The sequence below is a fragment of the Mastacembelus armatus genome, chromosome 16 (assembly GCF_900324485.2).
Source record: "Mastacembelus armatus chromosome 16, fMasArm1.2, whole genome shotgun sequence".
In the NCBI taxonomy this organism is placed as follows: domain Eukaryota; kingdom Metazoa; phylum Chordata; class Actinopteri; order Synbranchiformes; family Mastacembelidae; genus Mastacembelus; species Mastacembelus armatus.
Window position 1 is genome coordinate 5,703,965 of NC_046648.1, and position 23,100 is coordinate 5,727,064.

At 38.9% G+C, this 23,100-nt stretch overlaps 2 protein-coding genes across 2 annotated transcripts; both read left to right on the top strand.

Moving 5' to 3' along the window:
* Nucleotides 1–343: 343 nt before the first annotated feature.
* Nucleotides 344–10,574, top strand: fxyd3 (FXYD domain containing ion transport regulator 3). Its single transcript, XM_026293647.2, has 8 exons — nt 344–686; nt 7,019–7,074; nt 7,777–7,809; nt 8,175–8,198; nt 8,495–8,569; nt 8,667–8,703; nt 8,921–8,961; nt 9,945–10,574. Exons 2-8 carry the CDS (start codon nt 7,041–7,043, stop codon nt 9,962–9,964), a joined length of 264 nt encoding a protein of 87 aa, XP_026149432.1. The 5' UTR covers nt 344–686; nt 7,019–7,040; the 3' UTR covers nt 9,965–10,574.
* Nucleotides 10,575–12,240: 1,666 nt separating this feature from the next.
* On the top strand, nt 12,241–22,256 carry LOC113122136 (proline-rich transmembrane protein 1). The gene is made up of 3 exons (XM_026293189.2): nt 12,241–12,557; nt 13,202–13,423; nt 20,045–22,256. Exons 1-3 carry the CDS (start codon nt 12,390–12,392, stop codon nt 20,195–20,197), a joined length of 543 nt encoding a protein of 180 aa, XP_026148974.1. The 5' UTR covers nt 12,241–12,389; the 3' UTR covers nt 20,198–22,256.
* Nucleotides 22,257–23,100: the final 844 nt, after the last annotated feature.

The window sequence follows — 23,100 nt, forward strand, 5'->3', positions numbered from 1 at the left end:
AAGCTGCTGGAGTTGCCTGTCCTCAGTGGTGATGGAAAATGATCTCACATGGAAGTTTGGAATTTTCCCACAGACTCCTGCTGGTTAACCTGCAGCATTTCACAGGCTGTCTGGTTGTGTTTTCTGTATTTGGAACTCATCTTCAGTCTTTCTTCTTTCTGTTTTCTGTATCTGTTCATGTTTACTCACTTTGGAGCCTGTTGACAAATGGTGTTGTCAAATTGGTGAAGCTGTTTTCTTAGTTTGCATGTGTTACCGTGAGTTTCCAATGCGTTGAGCGCTCCGGGCCACCGTAGTTAAGAGTCCTTAACTTAGATCCCAGAGTGGAAGTAAATCAGCCCAAACTTCCACATCTCCGTGCTCGACAAGCAAACATTAAATCACCACTCCGCCTCCGGCCGCTCGGTCCTGACTCTGGATCAGCCTCCACTCCCCGCCCCTCTCCAGCTGTGGCTCCGCAGCCGCCAACCAGACACCGAAAACCGACCCGGGATCAGGATCCTTCGACAAAAGTGTAGCTCTTTAAACTCGGCCCACTTTTCTAAAACCGAGCCAACCTGTTGAGTGTCACGGCGAAGACAGGGTGTGGGCGCACTGCGTGGAGAAAAGTCTGCTGCTCCTGACTCACAAATCCGTCTGCTGTGAGAAGTTTCCTCGTTTTTGTCTCAGCTGTGAACAAGTTGGAGGTAAGCGCTGACCAGGCTGACTCTATGAGTTAGAAGATTGGCTCCTTAAGCTTCTTGTTTGGTTGAGGAAATTTTAATAAAGAAGTTTATGTGCGCATCTTTTTTAGACAAGTGGCGCAGAGTTGAACTAACACTAGAGTCATTTTAATGATGAAATGTTTCGAAACAGCTTTAGCTGCGGAGGAAAACATGTTAAATTGATGTGTTTCCCAGAGTCAGTTATCATCAGAGTCAACTATTAGAGAGCTAAAGGTTCATTTATAGCGGGGATATGTCTGTCAGTCATTAAAGACACAGTACGACACATGACATAATGTCATGTTTTCCTCTCGAGCTCAATATTAACAGGACAACGGAACGGCACGCGCCCACCGTGCGTAACGTGCCAGGCATCGAGTCCCGCTCCACACGCTTTGGTCAGGCTACTCAGTGGAAAGGTTGTCCCGGGTCTGTGCTTTGGTTTTAACCCGAGAGGAAAACACTGAGTAAATACATCTAAGTGTTTTTGTTTTTCATGTGTTTCAGGTAAACAGTTGTAGTGAATCAGCACCTGGACATATTTTGTTCCTCACATTTCACCACCCACTGTGCGTTTTTCAGTACTGTTCATACTTTAACCCTAACCCTAACATTTTGAGCATAACTGCATCCAATTGAGGACATTTTTCAGACTCCTGTTTGAGCCATGAGGTCTTAGGGTTAGGGTCTAGTAAATGCATTATGTCTGTGAGGGTCCAAATAAAGATAGAAATACGAATTTGTGTGTGTGTGTGTGTGTGTGTGTGTGTGTGTGTGTGTGTGTGTGTGTGTGTGTGTGTGTGTGTGTGTGTGTGTGTTGGTAGGGTCAGCTGATAAGGGCAGTGGTGATAACAGTTGCTACCATGTGGCACAAGGGTAGACTGGGACAAGGACAGATAGAGGTGCTGTCAGATGTAGCAATGTAACACAGACAGGGCTGCAAAACTCTGATTATTTGTTAAATTAACTGAGTTATTTATTTCAGTTATTTAGTGTTTGCAATGGGAGGAAACTTCGTATTTTTCGTATTTATAATCCCCAAGAATTTGATGTTTGTAATTAAGTGATGTGTGGAAACTAAGATGCTAAACAGGTGAACTGATTATCAAATACTTTCATGGTTTGTTTATTGTTATTACATTGTTGACAGAGGACCAATAATGTGTTTGGAAATGTAGTTTCAGTGACTGTTCCTCAGAATAATGGAGAAAATGCTAATTTCACACCTAATTTGACCTTTATGATATAAAGTTATAGGCGTGATGTTGAGACTGTAAGAAGACAGTGTAATAATAGTAAAACTACTGTGTTCTTGACAAATGTAAACACAAACACATCTCAAGTTTATTTGTAGGACCAAGTTTTTTATAGAGAAAAAAGACAGAGATGAGGGGGGTTACAGGATGACAGTGATGGAGAGAAGGTGAGCGAAGGTGATGATAGACAGCGTTGTCTTTCATTTCTCAGGTGAGACAGACCCAACTGACGCTCTCCTCCCTCTCCTCTCCTCTCCTCCCTCTCCTCCCTCTCCTCTCCTCTCCTCTCCTCTCCTCTCTTTAGGGTTAGGGTTAGAATTAGGTTTAGGTTAGGATTAAGGTTAGGATTAGCAGAGATAGTGCTAATCATTTCTGGTTTGTTAACCAGCCTTGATATATTTATGTAAAGCTTATAATAACATTTAATACAGCATTAACCATCAGAGGCACAGAGTTATTTTTATTGAAATCTAAATATGTTGGAACCACAAGAGGATTAAACATCTCATACAAAGTTTATAACCAGTCAGTCTGTGTGAGATTAACAGTTTGATCAAGAGATGAAATGATGGAAATATACTGTGCTTTTTTTTCCCACTGATCAGGACTGCAGCGTGAGGAGTATGAGGTCTGTTGCTAGCTGCTCCCTGTTAGCCTTGTGGTTACTATGTGTGACTCAGGACTCTAGTATGCTCCACTCCCTGTTACCCTCAGTTTCTCTCTTTGTTTCCCTCCTCATTCCCTCATTTCCAGCAGCACTGCCTCCCTCTCTCTCTCTCTCTCTCTCCTTCTTTCAGCCTTGAGTTCTTCTTCTTCCTTCACTTCTCTCTCTGGCTCACTTGCATTTCCCTACTTGACATCTTGTTTGAATTTCCTTTCTCTTCTTCAGTGGTTCCCTACCCTGTTTCTCTTCCTCCTTATCTCTCCCGCTTGTTTTTTCCTCTTACACTTTAATGGATTTAACACTGTGGCTGCAAACTCATCTTTGGTCTGTAGCTGTTATCACTATGCTGTTCAGAAGCACAGAGACAAAGACATCTGCTCTTTAATAATTCAGCAATACATTTGAGGCCATATGCATCAGCAGTCACATTTCCTGGCACTCATTCCCAGGAGGGACATCATGTACTGTAAGTTAGAAAAATGACAAATTTGTGATTGCACTTTAAAAGTGAAGGGGAGGATCAGTTCAAGTCCCGGCTAAGATAAAAGCAAATTATTCATCACAAAGGCAGGATCACACTGTGTTGAGTGTGTTTAGTCGACAGTGTCAGAGACTTTCCTCTGCGTCTGTGTGTGTGTCCCATAGGGGAAGTGTTGCACACTGGAATCCAGTGCTGCTAATTTAGGAATAAAAAAATACCACTGAGAATAGACAGCTGTCTTTGTAGTGCAGTACAGGAACACACACGCACACACAGACACACACACACACACACACCAGTGTCCAGCGTTCAAATGTGTGAGCGTGGGGAGTGTTGGAAAAATAGAAACAAGGATTGTATCACACATACATGCTGCGCACACCACATCCCAGAACACACTTGGTCATGTGCACACAAAGCAGAGACAAAGTGTAAAGAATGGACAGGTGGTGGATTAGACACCTGTGTGTTGTAATAGAAACATTTGCTTCGTGTTTCAGGAGTTTAAAATGACGTATGTTAGGGATTCACAGGAGTTGAACACAGGAGTGTGTGTATGTATAAGCAAATATTTGTCACCTAACTTAGTCAGGAGGAGGGGGTAGTTAACACTTGTGTCACATTCAAAGCCAACCAGTGGCCTTTCTCTGTATGTCTGAACTCCGTATGTGTGTGTGTTTGTGTGTGTTGTCTGTTGGCTGAAGGGACTGTGAGCAGCAGTTTCCCAGTCAGAATAACAGCTCAGTACATATAAACCTGTTACAGATATTCATAGACAACAGAGGACTAATCCTAATATATTTGGTGATCTGATGATCTTTTCTCTCATGGCACTAGCAGGAAAAATGACTTGCAAATTAAAAGTATAAGAACCTAATTGGTAGCAGCAAACACAGTAATGCTGCCTAAGGGAGGAATCTATTTCCAATTTAGATACCACACAAACTTTTCCCTTATTTGCTCAATTGTCTTTGGTGGTATATGGCCAAGTACATAGCTTTGATCTTCTTTAATGAGAAGATTTGAAATATGTGGCTCTGAGATTTCCACCTCAACCTCAGACCAAAAAGAAAAACATGCCTTTAAAAAAATCAGCATCAACATCTTGCCCGATGATAATCTAAAAAATGGATATTCAAAAGATTCCTGTGAGACATTTTTTAGGGAAATGAAAAGCTGATATATATAAAAGTTGTGGCTGTTTCCATGGTCCTGCAGCTTATTGTGTAACCTCACTAATAGATAATAGAGAACAAGAAGTTTGAGTTGGAAAAGAGAAGATGATATATAAATGAAGCCTGTGCTCTGGGGAGTTTGTGAAGGAGTCGAAAAGACTTGGCAAAAGGAGGGGACAGATGAAGGAGCAAGGACGTGTAAAGGTGTCAAAAGAAAGATGTAGGAGAAAAGAGGTTCAGACAGGCTGGAGAGGATATGAGAGGATATGAGAGGAGACAGAAGTCTGACAAAAGCACTAGAGCCAGTGGGAAACAGTGGTTTCAAACAAACAGGCGATTCATTTCACATGAGTAGAAAGGCGTATCAGACAGAGAGGCAAAGAAAGAGGGTGTGTAGAAGGCAAGATTAAAAAAAACTAAAAAAAACTCCCAAGGGCAGGAGTAAAAGAGATTCAGTGAGAGCTGAAAACAAAAAACAAAACAAACAAAAAAACAAAACAAAACGAGACAGTCAGAGACTGGCAGAGTAGCATGACAGAGCCAGAACAGAAAGCTCTTTATCCTTGGACCACGTGGAAACGGTGAAGTGGTTCCATGAGGTGGCTATATAAATAATAAAGCTTTATATCAAACTATATCCTCAACTATAAAAAACTAACTATAAAAGTTGTATGTAGTCTAAAAGTGTACCTGGAAACAACTAGTTGATGAATCACTTGATGGAAATGTTCATTTTATCAACAAATTTAATGACAAAAAGAGACAAACTAAGTAAAAAGTATCTTTTGAAGAGGAAAAATTATGAACTATGACTCTTCAACAAATAAAAGCTGAAAGATAACGTGAACAACAGAGCACAAGACATGAAGTCATGACTCTAAAACCAGTCATGACTCTTTTTAATGCAGTAAAATTCATTGACCCTCGTCCATCTATGAGACAGTAAGTTCCAGGAGTTTAGTTATTTCATTTTCTGTCAAACACTGTTGCTTTGAGGTGCTCGTGAGTGAAAACAAACCTTTTCATTTACTTTTTATATTTGCTGCAGATTTACTATATGGCCAGCCTGGGAACTCAACTGTACAAAGATATGTTATACACCTTATCCACCTTCCTTTTGTTAGCCATAAGCACAGGGGTTTGGGTGCACACCTCCAGCAATCACGTCCCAGCTCTGCCTTACACCAACATTTGCTTTAGAATATGATCTTCAGGCAGGAACAGGGAGGCGCCAGGTCTTTTATATCTGTCCTCTCCCTGTGCCCTCTTCTCACGCCTGCCCTTTCAAGTCTCACCTTCAGTTTGTCCTCTGTGCCTTTCTCTCTGCTCTCTATGACTCTTTCACACTTCCGTCTATTCCCTCTGGCTCTTTACCCCCTCTCTCCTCTCTCTTCTCTCTGTGTGTCTTTCCGCTGAGGTGAACCGTTCTCTAGTGGCTGTTGGCCTGTTTCCCATCCTCTACGTTCCCCCTGCCTCACGTTGTGTTGCTGAGGCAGAGACACCAGCAGAGAAGCACTCATCCTGCTCTTCTCTTTCTCCATTTCTGCCAAATTCCAAATACCAACAACCGGGGGGATAGACACTGTTTTGTTTAAATCCTCATTTATTGTGAGTCTCAAAGGTCATTCCCACCAATTTTTCACAGTTGCTACCGTCCTCTTCAAATAGAGCAAATTTTAGATAACGGAAGGGAAATTGTTTCAGGTTTACCTCCATAACTGTGATGAAGTTTAGGTTTTCTCAAAAAAGCAGCCAGAGAGGTCCTACTGCTGTACACTCTAAGTGGAAAAAGTGCAGTAAGTGGAAAATCACTGCGGTGTTATCTAAGGTGTGTCTCCTCCCAGCACACATGGGACCTCTGCTGCTGCTTCAATATGGCAGCCAACACAATGTGGAGCAGCTCAGACACTGTGGGGGATGTGGTCACAGTTTTCAGGAAATGTGTTTGTTTATTAAGGAAGATAAAAAAATGGGATTATTGTGAAAACTGTGTCAGACGTCTTTAGGATAAGAACTCTTTGTCAGTTTTAATGCATTGGAAAAGAAAAATATCTCAGATAATAATTGTATAGCAAAAATGAAAGGGTATCATAGAAACAAGAAGAACGAAGGCTGAAGCTTTGATGCTCTTACATGGCATCACTGTAATACATTAGAGAGAGATTCGGTTCTGTTAAGTGTCCATTAAAGCACTTTGTGCCCATCAGCATCAGATCAGGTTTCTGTGTGAAAGAGGGTGAGAGAGACCACTTTCTGCGTGTCTAAATTCAGTCAGATGTTTTCTGAGTGTGCTTTATTGGGCCAGATGCATGTTCTGCAAAAGTGATGTCTCCTGTTTGTTCAAGTCCTGTTTGTTTAAGTCCTGTGAAATGTGAAATGCATGGCATCTGACATTTGACCAGCCAACATGTTGACTTTGTTGGCTGGTACATGTCAGTTTGCAGTACTGTAATCACTTTTCTAACATGCACACACATTTAAAATTTGATTATTTGTGCAATTGGAGATAGAAATAATGTTATATGCCTCATGTTAATGGACCATTTAGATTCTTGTTTATGTACAGTACATGCATCCATTAGTCAAATATAATGCTTACGTTTTAATATCTTCATTAGCCACTAGGTTTATCTTTATGATAATTAAGTTAGATTGTAAAGCTGTTCATTAGTGTAATTGCCTTCTTCTTTTGTTGATGACATGTCTGTTGATATCCTCATCTGTATTTATCTCTGCAGGTAAACAGCCTCAAGCTTGAAAATGTCCAAGATCTGTGCTTTGGTGTTAATAACACGTGAGTAAAAGTTAATTATGGGGTTTTTTTTTTCCAAGAGAGGAAAACTCTTAAAGAATCTCTCCTCAAATCAAATTTTCTTCTATAAGGCAGAAAGTTACTAAATGCTTGTGACCTCAACTTCCTTTTTACAGAGGAAACTGCCCTAATGTCTGTCTTCAGTACATCAGCACATTGTCCAAGTATATATTTCTGTGACCCAAAGTAACATGTCTGAGGAGAGACAAAGGAGTGATAATGTCGTTAGTGGCTGTCCCTTCACTCTAAAGTTTAAACTGTCTGGACATCTGATGTGATTATGTGTCCTACAGAAATACAGTGTACAAAGCAAATCCATAACACTGAAATTAAGGTGGGCAGTGGCGTGTACAGTTACAGTACAGAAAAGGAAAAGGTGATGGTAACAACATCCCTTTTTAACTGGAAGGCAGGAAGAGAGGTGAAACAGAGGTTTATGTGCCATTTTTAAACAGATCTGGACTTCACAGCACAGATCTAAGAGCTTTTTAAGGGGTGTTTTCTTCACTGAAAGCTAAGCCATTGCAATATCAGTTGAATGAAAACAAGTGAAATTGTGTGTATTTTGCCTTTATGAAGTGAAACAAAAATGTTTTTATGCTCTGTCCAACTTTCTTTATACTTTACAAAATGAAAGGCCTCAGGCTGCATCTGTAATGTGTGTCTGTTTCTGGACTCATACAGTCGTGTCCCTGGTGTTTGCAGAGGAACAGAACTGTAAGTACAGTGACTTTATATGTTCACTCATATCTGGTGTTTGTTTTTATTTTTTTCATTTGTGTAGTAAGGTAAATAGGTTTCATTAAAGGCAAACCTGTGTAGACTATTTACTGTACATCCAAAAACCTCTTTCACTTAAATTAGTATAATGTTTTTTTTTTCCAGTTGAAATGTATCGACCTGTTGTCAATGCTGCATGTCAATGATTAGTGAGAAAATCAAACTGGACTATTGTGCACGCTCACCTCACTTTGTGCTGTTGACTTTCTTACGTCATGTATATGTTAATGTTACTCTGTGTCCTTATTTATCTGATGTTCATATCAGCTTTTAACTGACACTGTTCATTTCTGTTCCTTCAGCGGAAGATGACCCATTTGTCTTTGGTAATCCATTGTTTTTTATTCAATTATCTTTTTATTTGTATTACTTATGAGTTAATGGAACAAGGAGCATGGTAAATGCCATTGGCATTATTGTTATTATTATATTGTTATGGCTATGAAGTGTACTACATGCACTAATTAGTATCATTTTTGCTGTAATTCACATGTAAACTCATTTATTTTTTACATTTTTTTGTATTACTGTATAATTTGCCTGAGCAGTATGTTTGTGACATGCATTTCTTGATTAAAAGTACTTTTTATTATATGGTCTAATGGTAAACGTGTTTGAGCAGACTACCACAGACTGCGTGTTGGAGGCCTGATTCTAGCTGCCGTCCTCTGTCTCATTGGCATCACCATCCTGCTCAGTAAGATGCAAATTAAACACACACTAATTCACACGTGCAGACCAAAGTAACACTTTAAGCACAGAAAAGCATTATTGTTTGTTATCTTTTGTTCCAGGTGGCCACTGCAGGTGCAAGTTTAACCAGGACAAGAGGTGAGCTTTCATACTGTTCACCATAAACATTTGTGAAATTGCAGTGGAAAATAAACAGACAGTGAGAACAATTCACATTTAATATAATAGTGTAAAAGCAATGTGTATTACCAGGTTACCAAATTCCCAAAGGTGGCAGCTTTTCAGCACTAGTAGATTTACAGAAGTCATTGAAAATCTAATGTTTTTGTCATCCCTTGCTCTCTTCTCTCTGCAGGAGGACAGGACGTCATTCTCAGCCGATGCTGACTGACCAAGGTAGATTACACAATGACAAAATGTTAATCATTAGTTACACTCCAGTTTACTGCAAAGGAAGAGATGATCACCTCTAACCTCAGACAGGACAAAGGCAATGAGGACAGGAGTGCAGAGCATTTTTATTTCTCAAATTATAGACTATATTTCCTCACCTACTTGACATCCTGCAAAGCTGTAAATTTATATTTACTCTGATCACATGTTTCGAATTAAGAACAGCATCATGTCACACACACATACTGACACAATATGGAAGGGTCCCATAATGCTGAGCAGAGACGCCATGGACCTCGCTGTTCAACAGGTGGTGGGACTCTGGGTGTCTGGCAGGCAAAGAAGGGCTCCTTTTTTATGTAGTAGTGCGGTCATGAAAATGCTCTCTCAGGTTTAATATTATGCATAAACCAATGTTATCCACAGCCACTGTGTAATGGAGAATTTGTCATTAATTTGTAGTTTCGAGGCTCAAGCTAATGTAACCCCTGATGACAGTGATGATGTCAGATGCTACTGGAAAACTGCGTCAGTTTGATTTCAGCAGCTTTGATGTAGACTAAATACACAGGTGGCCCATATGGAAAAACAGTGTGTGTGCCACTCAGCAGGAGCCTACAGGGACACTTCACTGAATTTCCACTCGCGCAGGCACAAAGATAGAAATACACTCTCTCTTTTCGTTGTTCATGATCTAAGAATGAGTGTCAGTGTGATAATTCTCTGCCTTTTTTTCCGCATAGTAATTCAAGTCCAAAAGGCTTGTAACTTAGTTGTGTGGAAGAAAACCAGAAGCCCAATACATGCAAAATTAAATAATGTGAAACTAATAAGGAAATTATAATGTAGAGGATAGATGAGCTTGATTATTTGCATGTTAAATCTATTGTAAATGTTGTATGTTTGGATATAATCTGTTTGCTTAACTCTGGTTGTTATGATGGAATCATATTTTCTAAGCAGCATTTGATCATCTCTGTCTGTAGGTCGTGCCTGTGAATGCTAGATGTCAACCAGAATGCACACTGACTTCAAAGAACCTGCAACCAGCAGAAAACATGGAGGAGCTGCAGCGGGATTTGTGTCACCCAATGAGAGGCTTTTGTTTTTTCTTTAGAGAGATCAACGGGAAGTAGTCTGTGTGTAGCTGCTGTGAGGTGTGATGCTTTCCGCCTGGTTAACTTGAGCTACTGACCTGCCTGCGGCCTACAACTCCACACACACACACACACACACACACACCCAGACATACAAACACATGTACACACACTTGCCACTTTCATGTGAAGGTGGCTTCATACAACAGTAACACAAATCTATTACCAAAAAAAGTGTCTACATACTGTCTCTTCTGTCAGCATCTCACAGTACTTCTGTTGTCTGTATTGTATATGTAAGGTAAACATTGGTGTAGATATTAGCTGCTTGCAGAGACCAACATAGCCCACTGTCAAGATCACGTCAGACATTTAAATTCCACATAGTCTTTAGTGATTAGAGTGCTGTTCATAACTCATGATAACCTGTTAACTATCCCATTTAGCTGTATGTAAAAGTGTAGTGGATTATAATGTGATGAGTTTGTCATGTTTCTATAAAAGAACTGTTAAAACAAGTATATGAGCTTTGTACTTTTGTTGGTGTGTGTGTGTGTGTCAGAGAGAGAGAGATCATGGGAGCCACTGAAATATTAATTTAACAACAGACTCACACTATATCAAGTCAGCATGTTAAAACTGGGCTATTACTCTTTACTATTTATTAGTATTTTAGGTAAAACACCACAGTAAGCCTTCACCAAGCCACATTCCTACAGGAGGAAATGGTACCGCTGAACATTGGAGCAGTGACTTTACATGGAATCAGTTCAACTAATTTACTTAGAAAAAAATCAGGAAAATGCTGATTTATTATAAGAGTCAACAATGGGAAGTGAATAATGTGGATGTAAGTCAGTTTTGACAGCTGAGTTTTGCTGTAATTCATGTGATCTCACAAAACTTAGACTGGCTGTATTAACCACCTTATTATGTAACATCCCAACCCTAGCCTCATTAATACTGATATTAAAATAATATAAAATAATAGCAACACAATTTAACAATGATCATTATCAGTTAAATCAACAACTCTCTGAGAGGGTGAAGGGAGAATGTATTATAGTACTGTTATATTAAACTACATTACTTTCACCTGATTGTTCCTAATAAACTGTATATCATATAAACCCAAAGATGTAATCATTCTCATTTAAGCAGGTTACAGTAGTGCTTGCTCCTGTATGACATGTTTCAGTGTCTGTGAGCCCCTTTGTATTTAAAAGACTGTGGCTCCACCTAGTGGACACTGAGATGTGTTTCTATTTTCATATATCAAACTGTTTGGACCACACTCAGGCCATCTGCATTTGTTATGTTTCTCCACATATATAGACATAGATAGAGACACTGCACTTCATAATGTGTGTATGGTAGAGCCATCTTCCTCATGACGCCCCCTCCTTCTTCATCTAATGAGAGACACTTTGTAGCAGGAATAGGACCGGAAATAAGACATTAAAATAAAAGTCTGTAATATTGGAGAAAAATAACAACATATGTAAAACACATGTTGAGCGTAATTCAGAGCAGTTGTGTCGATGTTTGCAATATAAATGTTCGCTGTACATACAAGGTACGTAAACATCCCCATTGGTCACCTCCCTTTTGTGTGTATGTAAGCCACCCATCCTTTATTTATTCTGCTAGAGGGTGGGGCTGGAGCAAGAGATATTTAAAAAAAATAAGTTCCAGTAGTTTTGGTTCAGATTTAAACTGCAAGCCAAAGCTTATAGCTTTTATTTCTGTTTATTTCATATTAATGTTTTCCGCGTGTAGTTGTTTAGCTCACGACACACCTACAACACATAGTGTGGAGTAAGCTGACTGTTTTTACACCACATAGCTAGTACTGCTTCTAGTATTCACAGTCCTGTAAAATTAAAAGACTAAACGCATCCAGAAAACCTAAATAAATGCCTGTACTAATTATGGCGACTGGCTACACTCAGACAAACTCTTCTCGTGTTTATTTCTCCAGATTAGATTAGATTTTATTTGATTAGTTAAATATTCACAGGCAGACGACCTCATTTCGTATCAGGCCATTCATATTGTCGCTTCAGAGGGTGTTTTGTCACGAACCTCCAGTCAAAAAAAACTCAACTGAAAGGAAGGCGTGGTGCTTTTACTTTGAAATTCCCGAGCGGACATCAGTTTATTGTGCATGACCTGACACTAATATGATCACAACTCAGCATTACTAGGACAATTCACTTGGCAGCCGCAGGGACAGGCCATATCAGGGAAAACTCTGGACATTTACAATTACACTGCAAAATAAAGCAAAACTAAATTCTTTAAACAAATCTATTAAGTTTTTTTTTTTTTAAAATGGACCCAAAAGTTTCTGCTGTGGACCCTAGCAGATCTACGAACGTTCCTCCACCTCAGTGGACGGATGAGAAGTCCTCCATGAACCAGGCAGCCCCTCCGCCCTACCATGACATGTCTTACCAGGGGTACCCTCAGCCCGGCCCGGGATACCCACCGCAGCCACAGGTATGGACCTCACAAATAAAGACAAATCATTTCATAGCGTCAAAAAATAATTGACTTATCCTCCAGGGATTTTAAAAATAATTATTACCTAAACATGGTGCCAAACTAATGCCAGCTGTGGAGTTCTTTTAGTAACCTAATAGAAAAACTAAGCAGTTATTTGTCTGTTATCAATTATAATAGTTTTTCATTTGCTGGAAATTTAAAGAACTATATTTTTCTCTTCTTATTATGTTTTTAATGAAGTAGCCTGAAATGTGACACAGTCTGAAGTATTTTTATTGCTCCTACTGGAAATAAAACTGTATCATATTATTATTTATAAACGTTGACCCAGGACAATGTTAAATTAACTCACTCAGCAAATCTTTATCACAGTTATATTTTTATACATGTGGCTGTAAAATGGAACTCTTTTACTCTTTTAAATGAAATCATTAATCACTGCTCAGGCATGCTTTCTTGGTACTAGTAAATCCACTTCCTCTGTGCTAACTACTAATCAGACATATGGCCTTTTTTGTTTTTTCATATTTTGGAGTTCCCTGAGTTACACTTCTGCTTCTTATGTTCCTGTTTCATCCTACCTGAAAGTGAGTTTCTATATTTCTTCATGTCTGTGGCCTGCCGGGCCTCCAACACAGTATGCAGGGGCAGGATATGGACAACAGCCATACCCTAGTGGTCAGCAGTACCCAGGTCAGCAGTACCCAGGTCAGCCAACCACCGTCACCATCCAGCCCACAGTGTACGTAACTCGGGCCCCGCTGGCTGAACCTGTCAACGACTACCTGGGCTACTCCATCTTCACCATGCTGTGCTGCTGCTTGCCGCTTGGAATTGCTGCCCTCATCTACTCCATCTCAGTGAGTTTGACACACTGGTATTTATATTTAAACTCACACAGAAAAAAAATCACCCAAACCCACATTCAAGTCATTTAATTCAGAAAATATACAGATATAGAATCAACTTTACATTTAAAAATACATTACCTTCCTTAAAACAACACCACTTAAGAAAGTTGTGATTAGACAATAGATCACCTTTCAAAATAAAAGGAGCCTCCATTCAGCTAAACATGTTGAAATTTCATTCCTTTTTGCTCACAAAGTAGTGATGCATTATAGCTCCAGACCAGATTAGGGTGAAAAACAAAAAAAAACAAACATCTTTTTTTAATAAGCCAGGGTCTCATTGAAGTTAAATCTGTAGACTGTTATTTTAGCGTTGGAAATTACTTCCACTATGATAAAGAAAAAAGAATGGAAATAAGTACTTCCAGTTTTCCACACTTGTAAATAATTAATAAGGGCAGCCTAACAATTTGTGTGGGTGGTTTTGTGTGTGTACACAAGAGAGTGAAGAGGTGAATGAGAGTTGCTGGAAAGGAAGAGGGCTGAGAGAGAACAGAGGAGATGATGACAAAAATCAAATTAAAAAAGACAGTTGCTGGTCATGAACGTTGTTAGTCCAGAGATACCCTGGCCTGACTTGCACAGAATATTTTCATGCTCTAAACCGAGACAGTGAATTTGACTTGCCTGAAAATATTGTGGCAGAAAACTGCTTCTTCTATAAAACTGGTGATTTGTTTATTCATCTCTGTATTTTTTTTTTTTTTTTTTGCTTAATTTTTATGTTCTCTCCTGTTGGCGGAACATTTCTGTTTAATCCGTCATTATAGTGTCATGTTTCTTCCTCTGAATCACTGCAGTGGAAGACATGAAAGTTATACCTCACCTTAAACTCATTCTTTACTTTAACTCAATACTGTAATGAGCTTGTTTTTATATGGTGACTTAAGGGATTAGCATGGTGTTAAAGTGCAATAGCTTTGATAAAGTCATGTGTGAGATAATGTATATTTAAAAATGAGTTCAGTTTTCATCTATACTTGAAGGCTGAATGCTGTGGCTTTCATTTGGAGCAGTCACTTCCAGCCTGATTTGGCCTCAGCTCCCAAGGCTTTTATAGTAGTGAAGAGATCAGAGTGTGAGCACCAAAGCTGAGCAGACAAAATGGTGCGTTCACACACATTCACTGAGCAAACTGCAGTGAGCAAAATGGTTCTGAGCATGTCTACGTGAATGACTCACCAGTTACAAGGTAGTATTTAAAAACAAATAAAAATAAGAACAAATCATCATTTTTTTCATGTCTGTATTATTGCTCCAGATGGAAAATTGGAGATGATTAAATTGTACACACTATTTCAGCTGCTATAAAGTGAGCACAAAGCTATGAAAGAGGATCTGTATTGATTTTTTAGGAAATGTTGGTAATGATACAGCCCGCAGTTCCAATGAGTAACTGTTTAGAAAACATGTACTTCAGCACGTAGAAACTTACATAATGTGGTGTCAACAAACTTCACTCAGTACATTTCTATTAACTAGCTGGACCAGTTTTTTTTTTAGCATTAAAAGCAAAATATGGCATGTGGAGTGGTCGCGCTTCCCTTTGAGTATCAAACTGGAAGCAGAAATCTCAGCTCTCAGAAAATAATAATTACTTATCATATGATGAACTTGAAACTGAATTATCTTCTCTCTGTCTCAGCTGTGATGTGCTGAATGGATATAATATATTTTGTCACTAAAAGTGTAGTTTTTCTAGTTTTTTCAGGATAGCTGCTTCCATATTGTTCCTCTGTGTACCTGTCTCAACCCTGTTTATTTTGGCCAGATGCTCCCAGCGTTTCCCTCCACATCCTGTCACCTGATCCCCCCCCCCGCCCACTCACACACCTGTTCAGTGTTTCCTTATTTTCCCAACATGTATTTAAACCTGATTGTTTCGCCTACTGTCTGTGATGCGTCTGTCTTGTCTTTCAGGCTATTCATGTGGTAGGTTTTGTTTCTTGCCATCCTTCCTGTCCTGCTGGCGGTCCCTGTTACATGAGCCTGTTTGTGCTTGTCTGCTTGTGAAGCCTTTTAAGTTATCTACCTGCCTGCTCGCCACTGTGTCTCTATTTGGCACTTCCACACTGGCCTGTGTAGCAAAACACAGCAGAACTCATTTAATGTACAGTGCAGAAGTAATGAGATAACATTAGATTAGCAGCTGGCAGTCTGGGACAGGAACAAATAAAATAAAGTTGTTGGTACAAAGCTGTGTACTTTCTGTAACAACAAGGCACATATGTGCACAGCTGTAGCACATTGGCGGTTTCCATGATGTGTTCAGGCTCTTATAGGCTGTCAGTAGATAAGACTAACACTGTAAAAGTTAATCTATGTCAGCATTGAGACTGCTGAACTGTAGGCTGCCATTTTAGCATGAAGAGTTGAGCTGCTGCAAGGAGGGCTTTAAGTATTTACAGAATCTACAGCTGTTGTGTGCTAATATTAGCCCCTGTTTGGGGAAGGTGCTGTGTTAGATTTTCTTCAGTATGAAAACACAAAGGTAGGCAACGACAAAATCACATGTATGCCTAAAGTCCTGGGTTCCCATCAGTATTTTTTCCTTAACTGTTGATTATTAATTATCTTCAGTTCAGCTCTATGAGTCACTTGTTCCAGTTGAACTTGTTCCAGTTGATAAAAGTGAAACTTTACTTTTGACCTCTGTCCCTTCTGGTAAACCAGCTACTGATACAGTCTCATGTGAATGAGGCTACTGCTATGCAAACAACCACCGTGAAGGAGCAGTGCAAATACAAACCAACAGCAAACTTCATTTCTCTTCAGACATACCAACACAGTGTTCAAAACTTTTGAACTCTGGGTTGCTGGATTCCCATTACTAAGATTCTTGCATTTCTAATCGCCTCATTTCTTCTGGTTGTTATTGCTCATGATAATACTGTGTCACTGTGTAATATTCACTCACTGTATTAAAGGGTCATTTTGCCTGAGTAGTAGTTGTACATTATTTAAATGTGCCAATAGTTGTTTTAAATTCTGTTTTGACCCACAGTGACAAAAAAAACTATGTGAACTCCTTGGAATTAAATGGCTTTCATGAGAAATTAGAATTCTAACTGTTTATCAGCCTAAACAGACTGTGTTTGTCGGTTGTTGTGACCTAGATAAAGATCAGATCACATTTTATGGCGAATTAATTCAGAAAACCAGTTAATTCAAAGGACTAAACATTTTCTTGCCACTGTGTTACTGGGCTCCACACAGGGTATCAGACTGTGATCATAAATGTTCTTGACCCAATCTCAGGTGATGCCATTGTCTACCTCTAATCTACAGTGACTTTAAACATACCTTTAATGTACTTTTGAGCTGCTTTTACCCCAAGCAAAGTAAATACTTCTAGTTTGAATGAGCCTCCATTACCATGGTAAGCTGCTCTAGCCCACTTCTTTGTTCTGTTTTTCCTTAGGCTTTCTGTCTGAAGTTGACGTCATTTGCACATTTATGTCATCTTTCTTAAAATCTGTGGCCCTCCGTCTATGCTTTTACAGTTTCTTCACTCTCAGACAAGCTGGTTTATCTCCAGCCACTGTTTTCTACTCTCACACCCCAAACCGTTCTACACTGCCAGTCTTCACCTTCCTTCAGACACCTTTTTCTCCTGGTCTAAGCCAGAAAGTAGAGGAAACTATGACTATTATTGTTCCACACCTGTCCTTAGGTCTTCTGCTGAGTTGTTTTGGATATACCAATGAGAGTGGATGGCTCCATCTTCATTACTGTCTTATGTTGCTATGTAATGATGGAGCTGGTTGAACTGGAAGGAGATGGAGCTCAGAGAGATGCAGAGGAAAGATACAGAGGAAAGACTGGAGGAGAGGAAACGAGAGAAAGCAATTGTGAGTGATGAGACAATGAGTGAACGAAAAAGAGTTGGAGGTGAAGATTTTTGGGAAGACAAGCCACGTTTTGGTTTTGGGCGGATGTTGGGGGAATTCAAAACGGAGTGTGGAAATAAGAGACAAGTCTTGAAGTGGTGGAGAGATATGGAGCTGCCTGCTGGAACTGTTTTACTTATCATTTCCTCTCAGTGGTATTTCAGCCACCATTGACAAGGGCCCAAGGTGATACCACTGTTCCAAAATGAGGAAAAAAAAAAATGTGGTGATGTAGCTTTTGGGTTTTTGCTCTGAGCAATTGGAAATGTCTAGAAAATGAGAATGATTTTTGGTTGGACCCAGGATTAGATGCGGAGAGCTGAGTTGCATGTCCAGACAAGCGATGCTTTTGTCAGAATTAGATATGGGTGTCTTTTGTGCTTAGCCATGCCTCGCTTCTGTGCCAAGCCATCAAACGGTCCTTTGTGTCAAAGCATGTAAGCTTTTCCACACATCCCACAGTAGCCCTTATTGACAGTGGATAGACATCTAGACCTTAACTTATGAAGACAGAGTTTGTACTTCCTGTTTTTCTGCAGAAACCTTCAACTGTGCCATGAACAAGTGTAGGAACACAACACAAAAAAAAGGGACTCACTTGGATCACATTTTATGGCGTTTATGGCATTTTTATTGGTTGGAGACAAAGTCAACAGGACTTTAAATGAAACCAAACATCATCATGTTTCTATTAAAAAAAATTAAATATTCCATGACAATTAATTTATTATTTAGATATTTATTGACTTTATTTTATACCTGTGCTTGGAAATTCATTATCCACTGTCACCTGACTCTCCACCAAATCTTAGCTCATCCACACTCTTTTTTTTCTTGCATTATAAAACATTGAAGGTAGCATTACCTGAACACATGTGAATACACTGCTGCAGGACAGATCTGACACCATATACACCATATACAATAAGATATGTAAAGAAATACTGAGTAAATATAATTTTCCTGTTTGCAAAACATTAAAAACAACAAACAACAACGCATAACTACAGAAGTGACTTATATTATAGGCTGAATTCACTCCCACTATTACTAAATCAACTACTGATCAGTTTATGTTTTCAAATTTTAAATGTTTTACAAATTTCTTGACTCAAATTATACCCTGCATCACCACATCATGATCGCTAAGACAAAAAAGACGCTGTTCTTTGCTGTTCTTTTGCAGTTGTTTGGTTGACTATATTTTCTAGAGGTTGAGTCATCTAAGTATCTTCAGTATCTTCAGTCGAGACTGATGAAAATACTTGGATGAGTAGTGAACTAACAACTAACTTAAATTCTTAGGAGCATGGCTGACGCATGTGTGTCTGTGTGATTTGGTTTGCTTGTGGTTTAAATGTATCAAATTGCTTGTATGTTAAGGTTAAGCACCTTGTGCTTGCTGTCCTTGCTGTTTGTGTGTATAAAGGGTTATGTGACGTTCTGTGGGTCCTGTGGGCTTTTGGTATCTGTTCCAAGCTGCGGTTTTCTCAGAAATGCATCCACCTGCTTCCCCAAATCTGTCACATTGTACCCCACAGAAGAGGACAGAAAACCACTTACACCCATATAGGCCTACTCTCTCAGACATACAGTAGTATGTTGGCGAAAACAAGACAGACAGGCAACAACAGGGACAAAGCAGAGGCAATCAGCCAAATGTTAACATTAATCAATTCATTTTTGATTATTGGAAGCTTTATTCTCCATGGTGATTTTTGTATCTTATAGTCCACATATTTGCATGCTCAGCTGACTTGTGCAGCAAATCTGTGCTAGAAAGTATTCACAATTAATAAAAAACTTTTGTCCATTTTCCCATAAGTGCCCATTTAAAAACTTAAAGAAATTGTAAAGTAATTATGGCACCACAATATAAAACGTTATCTGTATTGTTGAACTCATGTCTATCTGCTACAATTTTCAAATCATTGAATGTTTTGAATTTCTGAAGTTCTGATTTAGGACTTATCTACGCTTTGAGATAAATGTTTTCAGTCAGACATCAGCTACTCCTACACTGTAGTAGAAGAGACGTTACAAACCTCCTACATGTTCATTGAGATGTGATACGAGCTTCTTCTAACCACTTTGAACTTTGGAACTTCTCAGGACTGTAGAGCTTGTGAATTCACTTTCACTTCCTGCATGTTTGATTGAGAAATGTGTAACACTTGCAGGACTGACCGCACCTTAGTTTCAACTGCAGTAGAATTGTTTTAAACGCCACTGAATTGGGCCTGTAAACAGATCACAAGTCCTCCGTGACAGGTCCTTGTGAAATTCAAGACCTTCACTTGCATTATGACTGGAAGACAGAGTTATGGAGCTTTTGACATTTCATCAGGACAATATAGGGGATTTCCACCACTTTGCTGTAGCTCATTTGAAGAGATCACACATACTAACCCTGTTGAAAAGACGTTCAACAAGGCATGGATTACTGGCTGTGACTACTCACACACAAGAGGGTGCAGGGTCAGGGACATACAGTACTAACAGAGACCAACAGAAACTAAAAATGGGCACAAAGAAAAATGTTACTGTAAGAGGTCTTACAAAGAACTGTAGGTCAGGCCTTTAACAGATACTTTGATGATTTTTTTTTTTTTTTTTTGTTACAAAAAAAGTTAAGATAAGCATTAGTTCATTTTTTAAAATAGCATTTCTTGTTTTCCAGGCCCGTGAAGCCAACCTCTCTGGGGACCGAGCAACAGCAGAAAGGTCCAGCAAGTTGGCCAGGACACTGAACCATGTGGCCCTGGGACTCGGCATTGGGCTCACCGTCGTCGTCATCATCTTTTCAGTGGTTACGAGTATTTCTGTCCATTAAATCTGCTAGCCCTCCTGCTCATTCCTACATCAAGTAATCAGGATCAATTACTGTTTACTGGAAAGAATTTTATTGATAATTTGTAACATTTATATATAATCCATTGCAGTCCAACATTATAGGGAGTACTGTACCTTCCCAAAGATCCATATTCATGAACATTTTTTGTGTTTTGTGATTTGCTTTGCATGTTTAATTTTGAGTTTGGATGTACACTTTAAAGTGATTTGTTTGAGCAAAACACATTTGCCTTTCAGCAGAGCTCTTGATTGTATATATGCACTGAGGATACTTTAACAAGTAAAAAAATGTGAAGGGTTAGCTTGTTCGTCATCAGAGTGTATTTGATCTCACAGTGTGCAGTCTAATCTTCTTTTTCTACTGGTTTTGGAGTCACACTGGAATTGGTTCTTTTTTTTTCCAGTTCAACAGGAATGCACCGTTTTTTAGAAGAACTTGGCCTCAGTGGGGCCGATATGGCGGGAGAGGAAGTTGCTCAATCAGTGATTCCGACTCACCTGTGTTGAAATCTGTGGTGTGTTACTCATCACGGTCCCCTGTTGACTGTCATGTTTTTCTTAACCAAAGTCAAAAAAGGAAAATTCTACTGCATATCAAAGGTCTTTTGAAATAAATGTAAAATATATTAGGAAACATTTCTGTGCTGTGATTAGTTTTAATGTTTTTTGTCTAAAGCCCAAAATCTTTAAATCTGAAATGAGGAACTGAAATTAGTGTGAGCTGGTGTTCACAGGAACCTAGGTTGGAAATGAGATTGTATACATTTTATTTTATTGGCATGTCATATGATAAAATAGTTTCTGATTTCAAGATTTCTTCCTTTTCATACCAGATGCAAGGCCCCTTTGTTCCAAAAGTGAAAGCGTATGTGTAAGGCAGACGTTATAACTGATTCAGTGATTTTGGTTTCTTTTTTCCACATTGTGACATTTGTTGTATGTGTCAAAGAAAAACAAAAAACTGACATCAATATTTGGACCTGGAAGAAGATCAGCATTGTCATGTGAGAGTCACAGGTAACTGTAAGCAAGATAAGGCTGTTATGGTAAATGTCTTATCTCTGACCTCTATCAGACTGTACTTATCCCACTTCCCTATTGCCTTCCCCACCTAAAATAACCCTTTTCTCACTCTGTGCCGTCTATATACTTACCCAGTCTTCATCTTTCCTTTGCTCTATTACTCTGTTCTCATCCATTCCATCCCTGGTTTTCCTCCCTACTTAAATCTTCTCCTTCTGCCCCACATCTTCTTTTATCCCAACTCTTTTTCTCGTTTTATAATTTCAAACCAGTCTTTCTATCCTATTCTCCATCCAGACATGTAAGGTGATCACTCCTACACACACTGGCAAACCCTTCAGGTCTGCATTGCTTCCTTTGGGAATATTTTAATGTCTTCTGAGAATATTGGGGGAAAGTGCTGCTGTCCCAATCTTCTACAGTGTTTTATTACTGTAAAAGACAATAGTTGGTTTTAATAATATTGTCCCTTTTCGGTTGTTTAAACCCAAACATTGTTATTTTATTTCTAACTTAAATTTGTTACTAAGTAGATAATGAGTTGAAATGAACCTGTTCATTTAATATTTTAAACATCCAAGTTAAAATTCCATTAAGATACTTCTGTTGCTACTAAGAAATTATGTTAAAATGAAAACGCAAATCACTATTGAATGCATTCTATTCTAAGAATTAAAAGTATTTTAGTAATATAGGCTACCGCATATCAATGAAACTCCAGATTAACAGATTAAGACTATCACATTTGACACAGTGGGAAAGAAATGGTTGGAAGTCACAAAACATCTCAGCTCTTTGTCTCAATTAAATCTCATGTTTCAAAATTCCTCAAGGCAGTAAATGTTTACCGCTTAAAAAGAAATGCATTTTTATTATAGCTTTAAAAATGAAGCTGCTTTGCTCCTAAAAATAAATGTGAGCTTTCTGTTTACATGGTTCAAGCTGTCTGTGCATGTAGAAATCCTTGTCCCTGATATCAACTGCTTTGCAAAGGTACATAAAGCTGTTGAAATTTGCCAGAAGCCAACTGTCATTTGTATCTGTCGTATTACCACAGCACTGTCCTATTACCACAGTGCTCTTTGTCTTACATAACAGTAGTTGATACAATACAATGTCTGATCAAGAAGAATGAAATAAATCTAAAAAATATTACATTTGCAAAATATGTATGCTTTTAAAGAAAACAGGTACACTGCTGAAAGTCACACCATGTTACTAAAGGGCAATTTGATGCTCTTCGACCTGTTTCCCAGCTAATTAACCATAATACATAAATTATGGATGCGCTTCACGCAATTCACACTGTTCAGTAACTCAGCTGATTCACTCTAGTTAAATGTAAACCGTAATATGCAAACATGGTATTAAAGTATAATTTCACAAAAACATGTACTAATCATGTTTCAGGTGAGCCAGGTACAGGTGCAGCCCTGCAGCTGATTCAATACAGGGTGGGGCACAAAGGAAAACTGATGACTGTTTTTCATTTGAGGTAGTGTGAGGTTGCAAAATGGCTAAGGTTACAGAGAAGTGTTCAGTGATCACTGACCAAGACTTTGTCTGCATAACGTCTGCTACAGCAGCTATTATGGTAATAATGCACCACTGACTGTAGCCTATTACTTACTTTTATCAGAAGAACACCCAACGTGGTAGTAAGATGATCAAAAGTCATTACAAAATGAGCAGCCAGGCTACCCATGCTGTTTATTAACAAGGTGTTCTTCTGCTGCCCCCAAGTGGACAAAAATCAACACAGGTCACAATAAGACCAAAGAAATTGTGATGCATTTCTCTGAAATGGTCCAAAATGATTCTGTACATATAGGATTGGCTGTGGTACGCTTTAAATACATA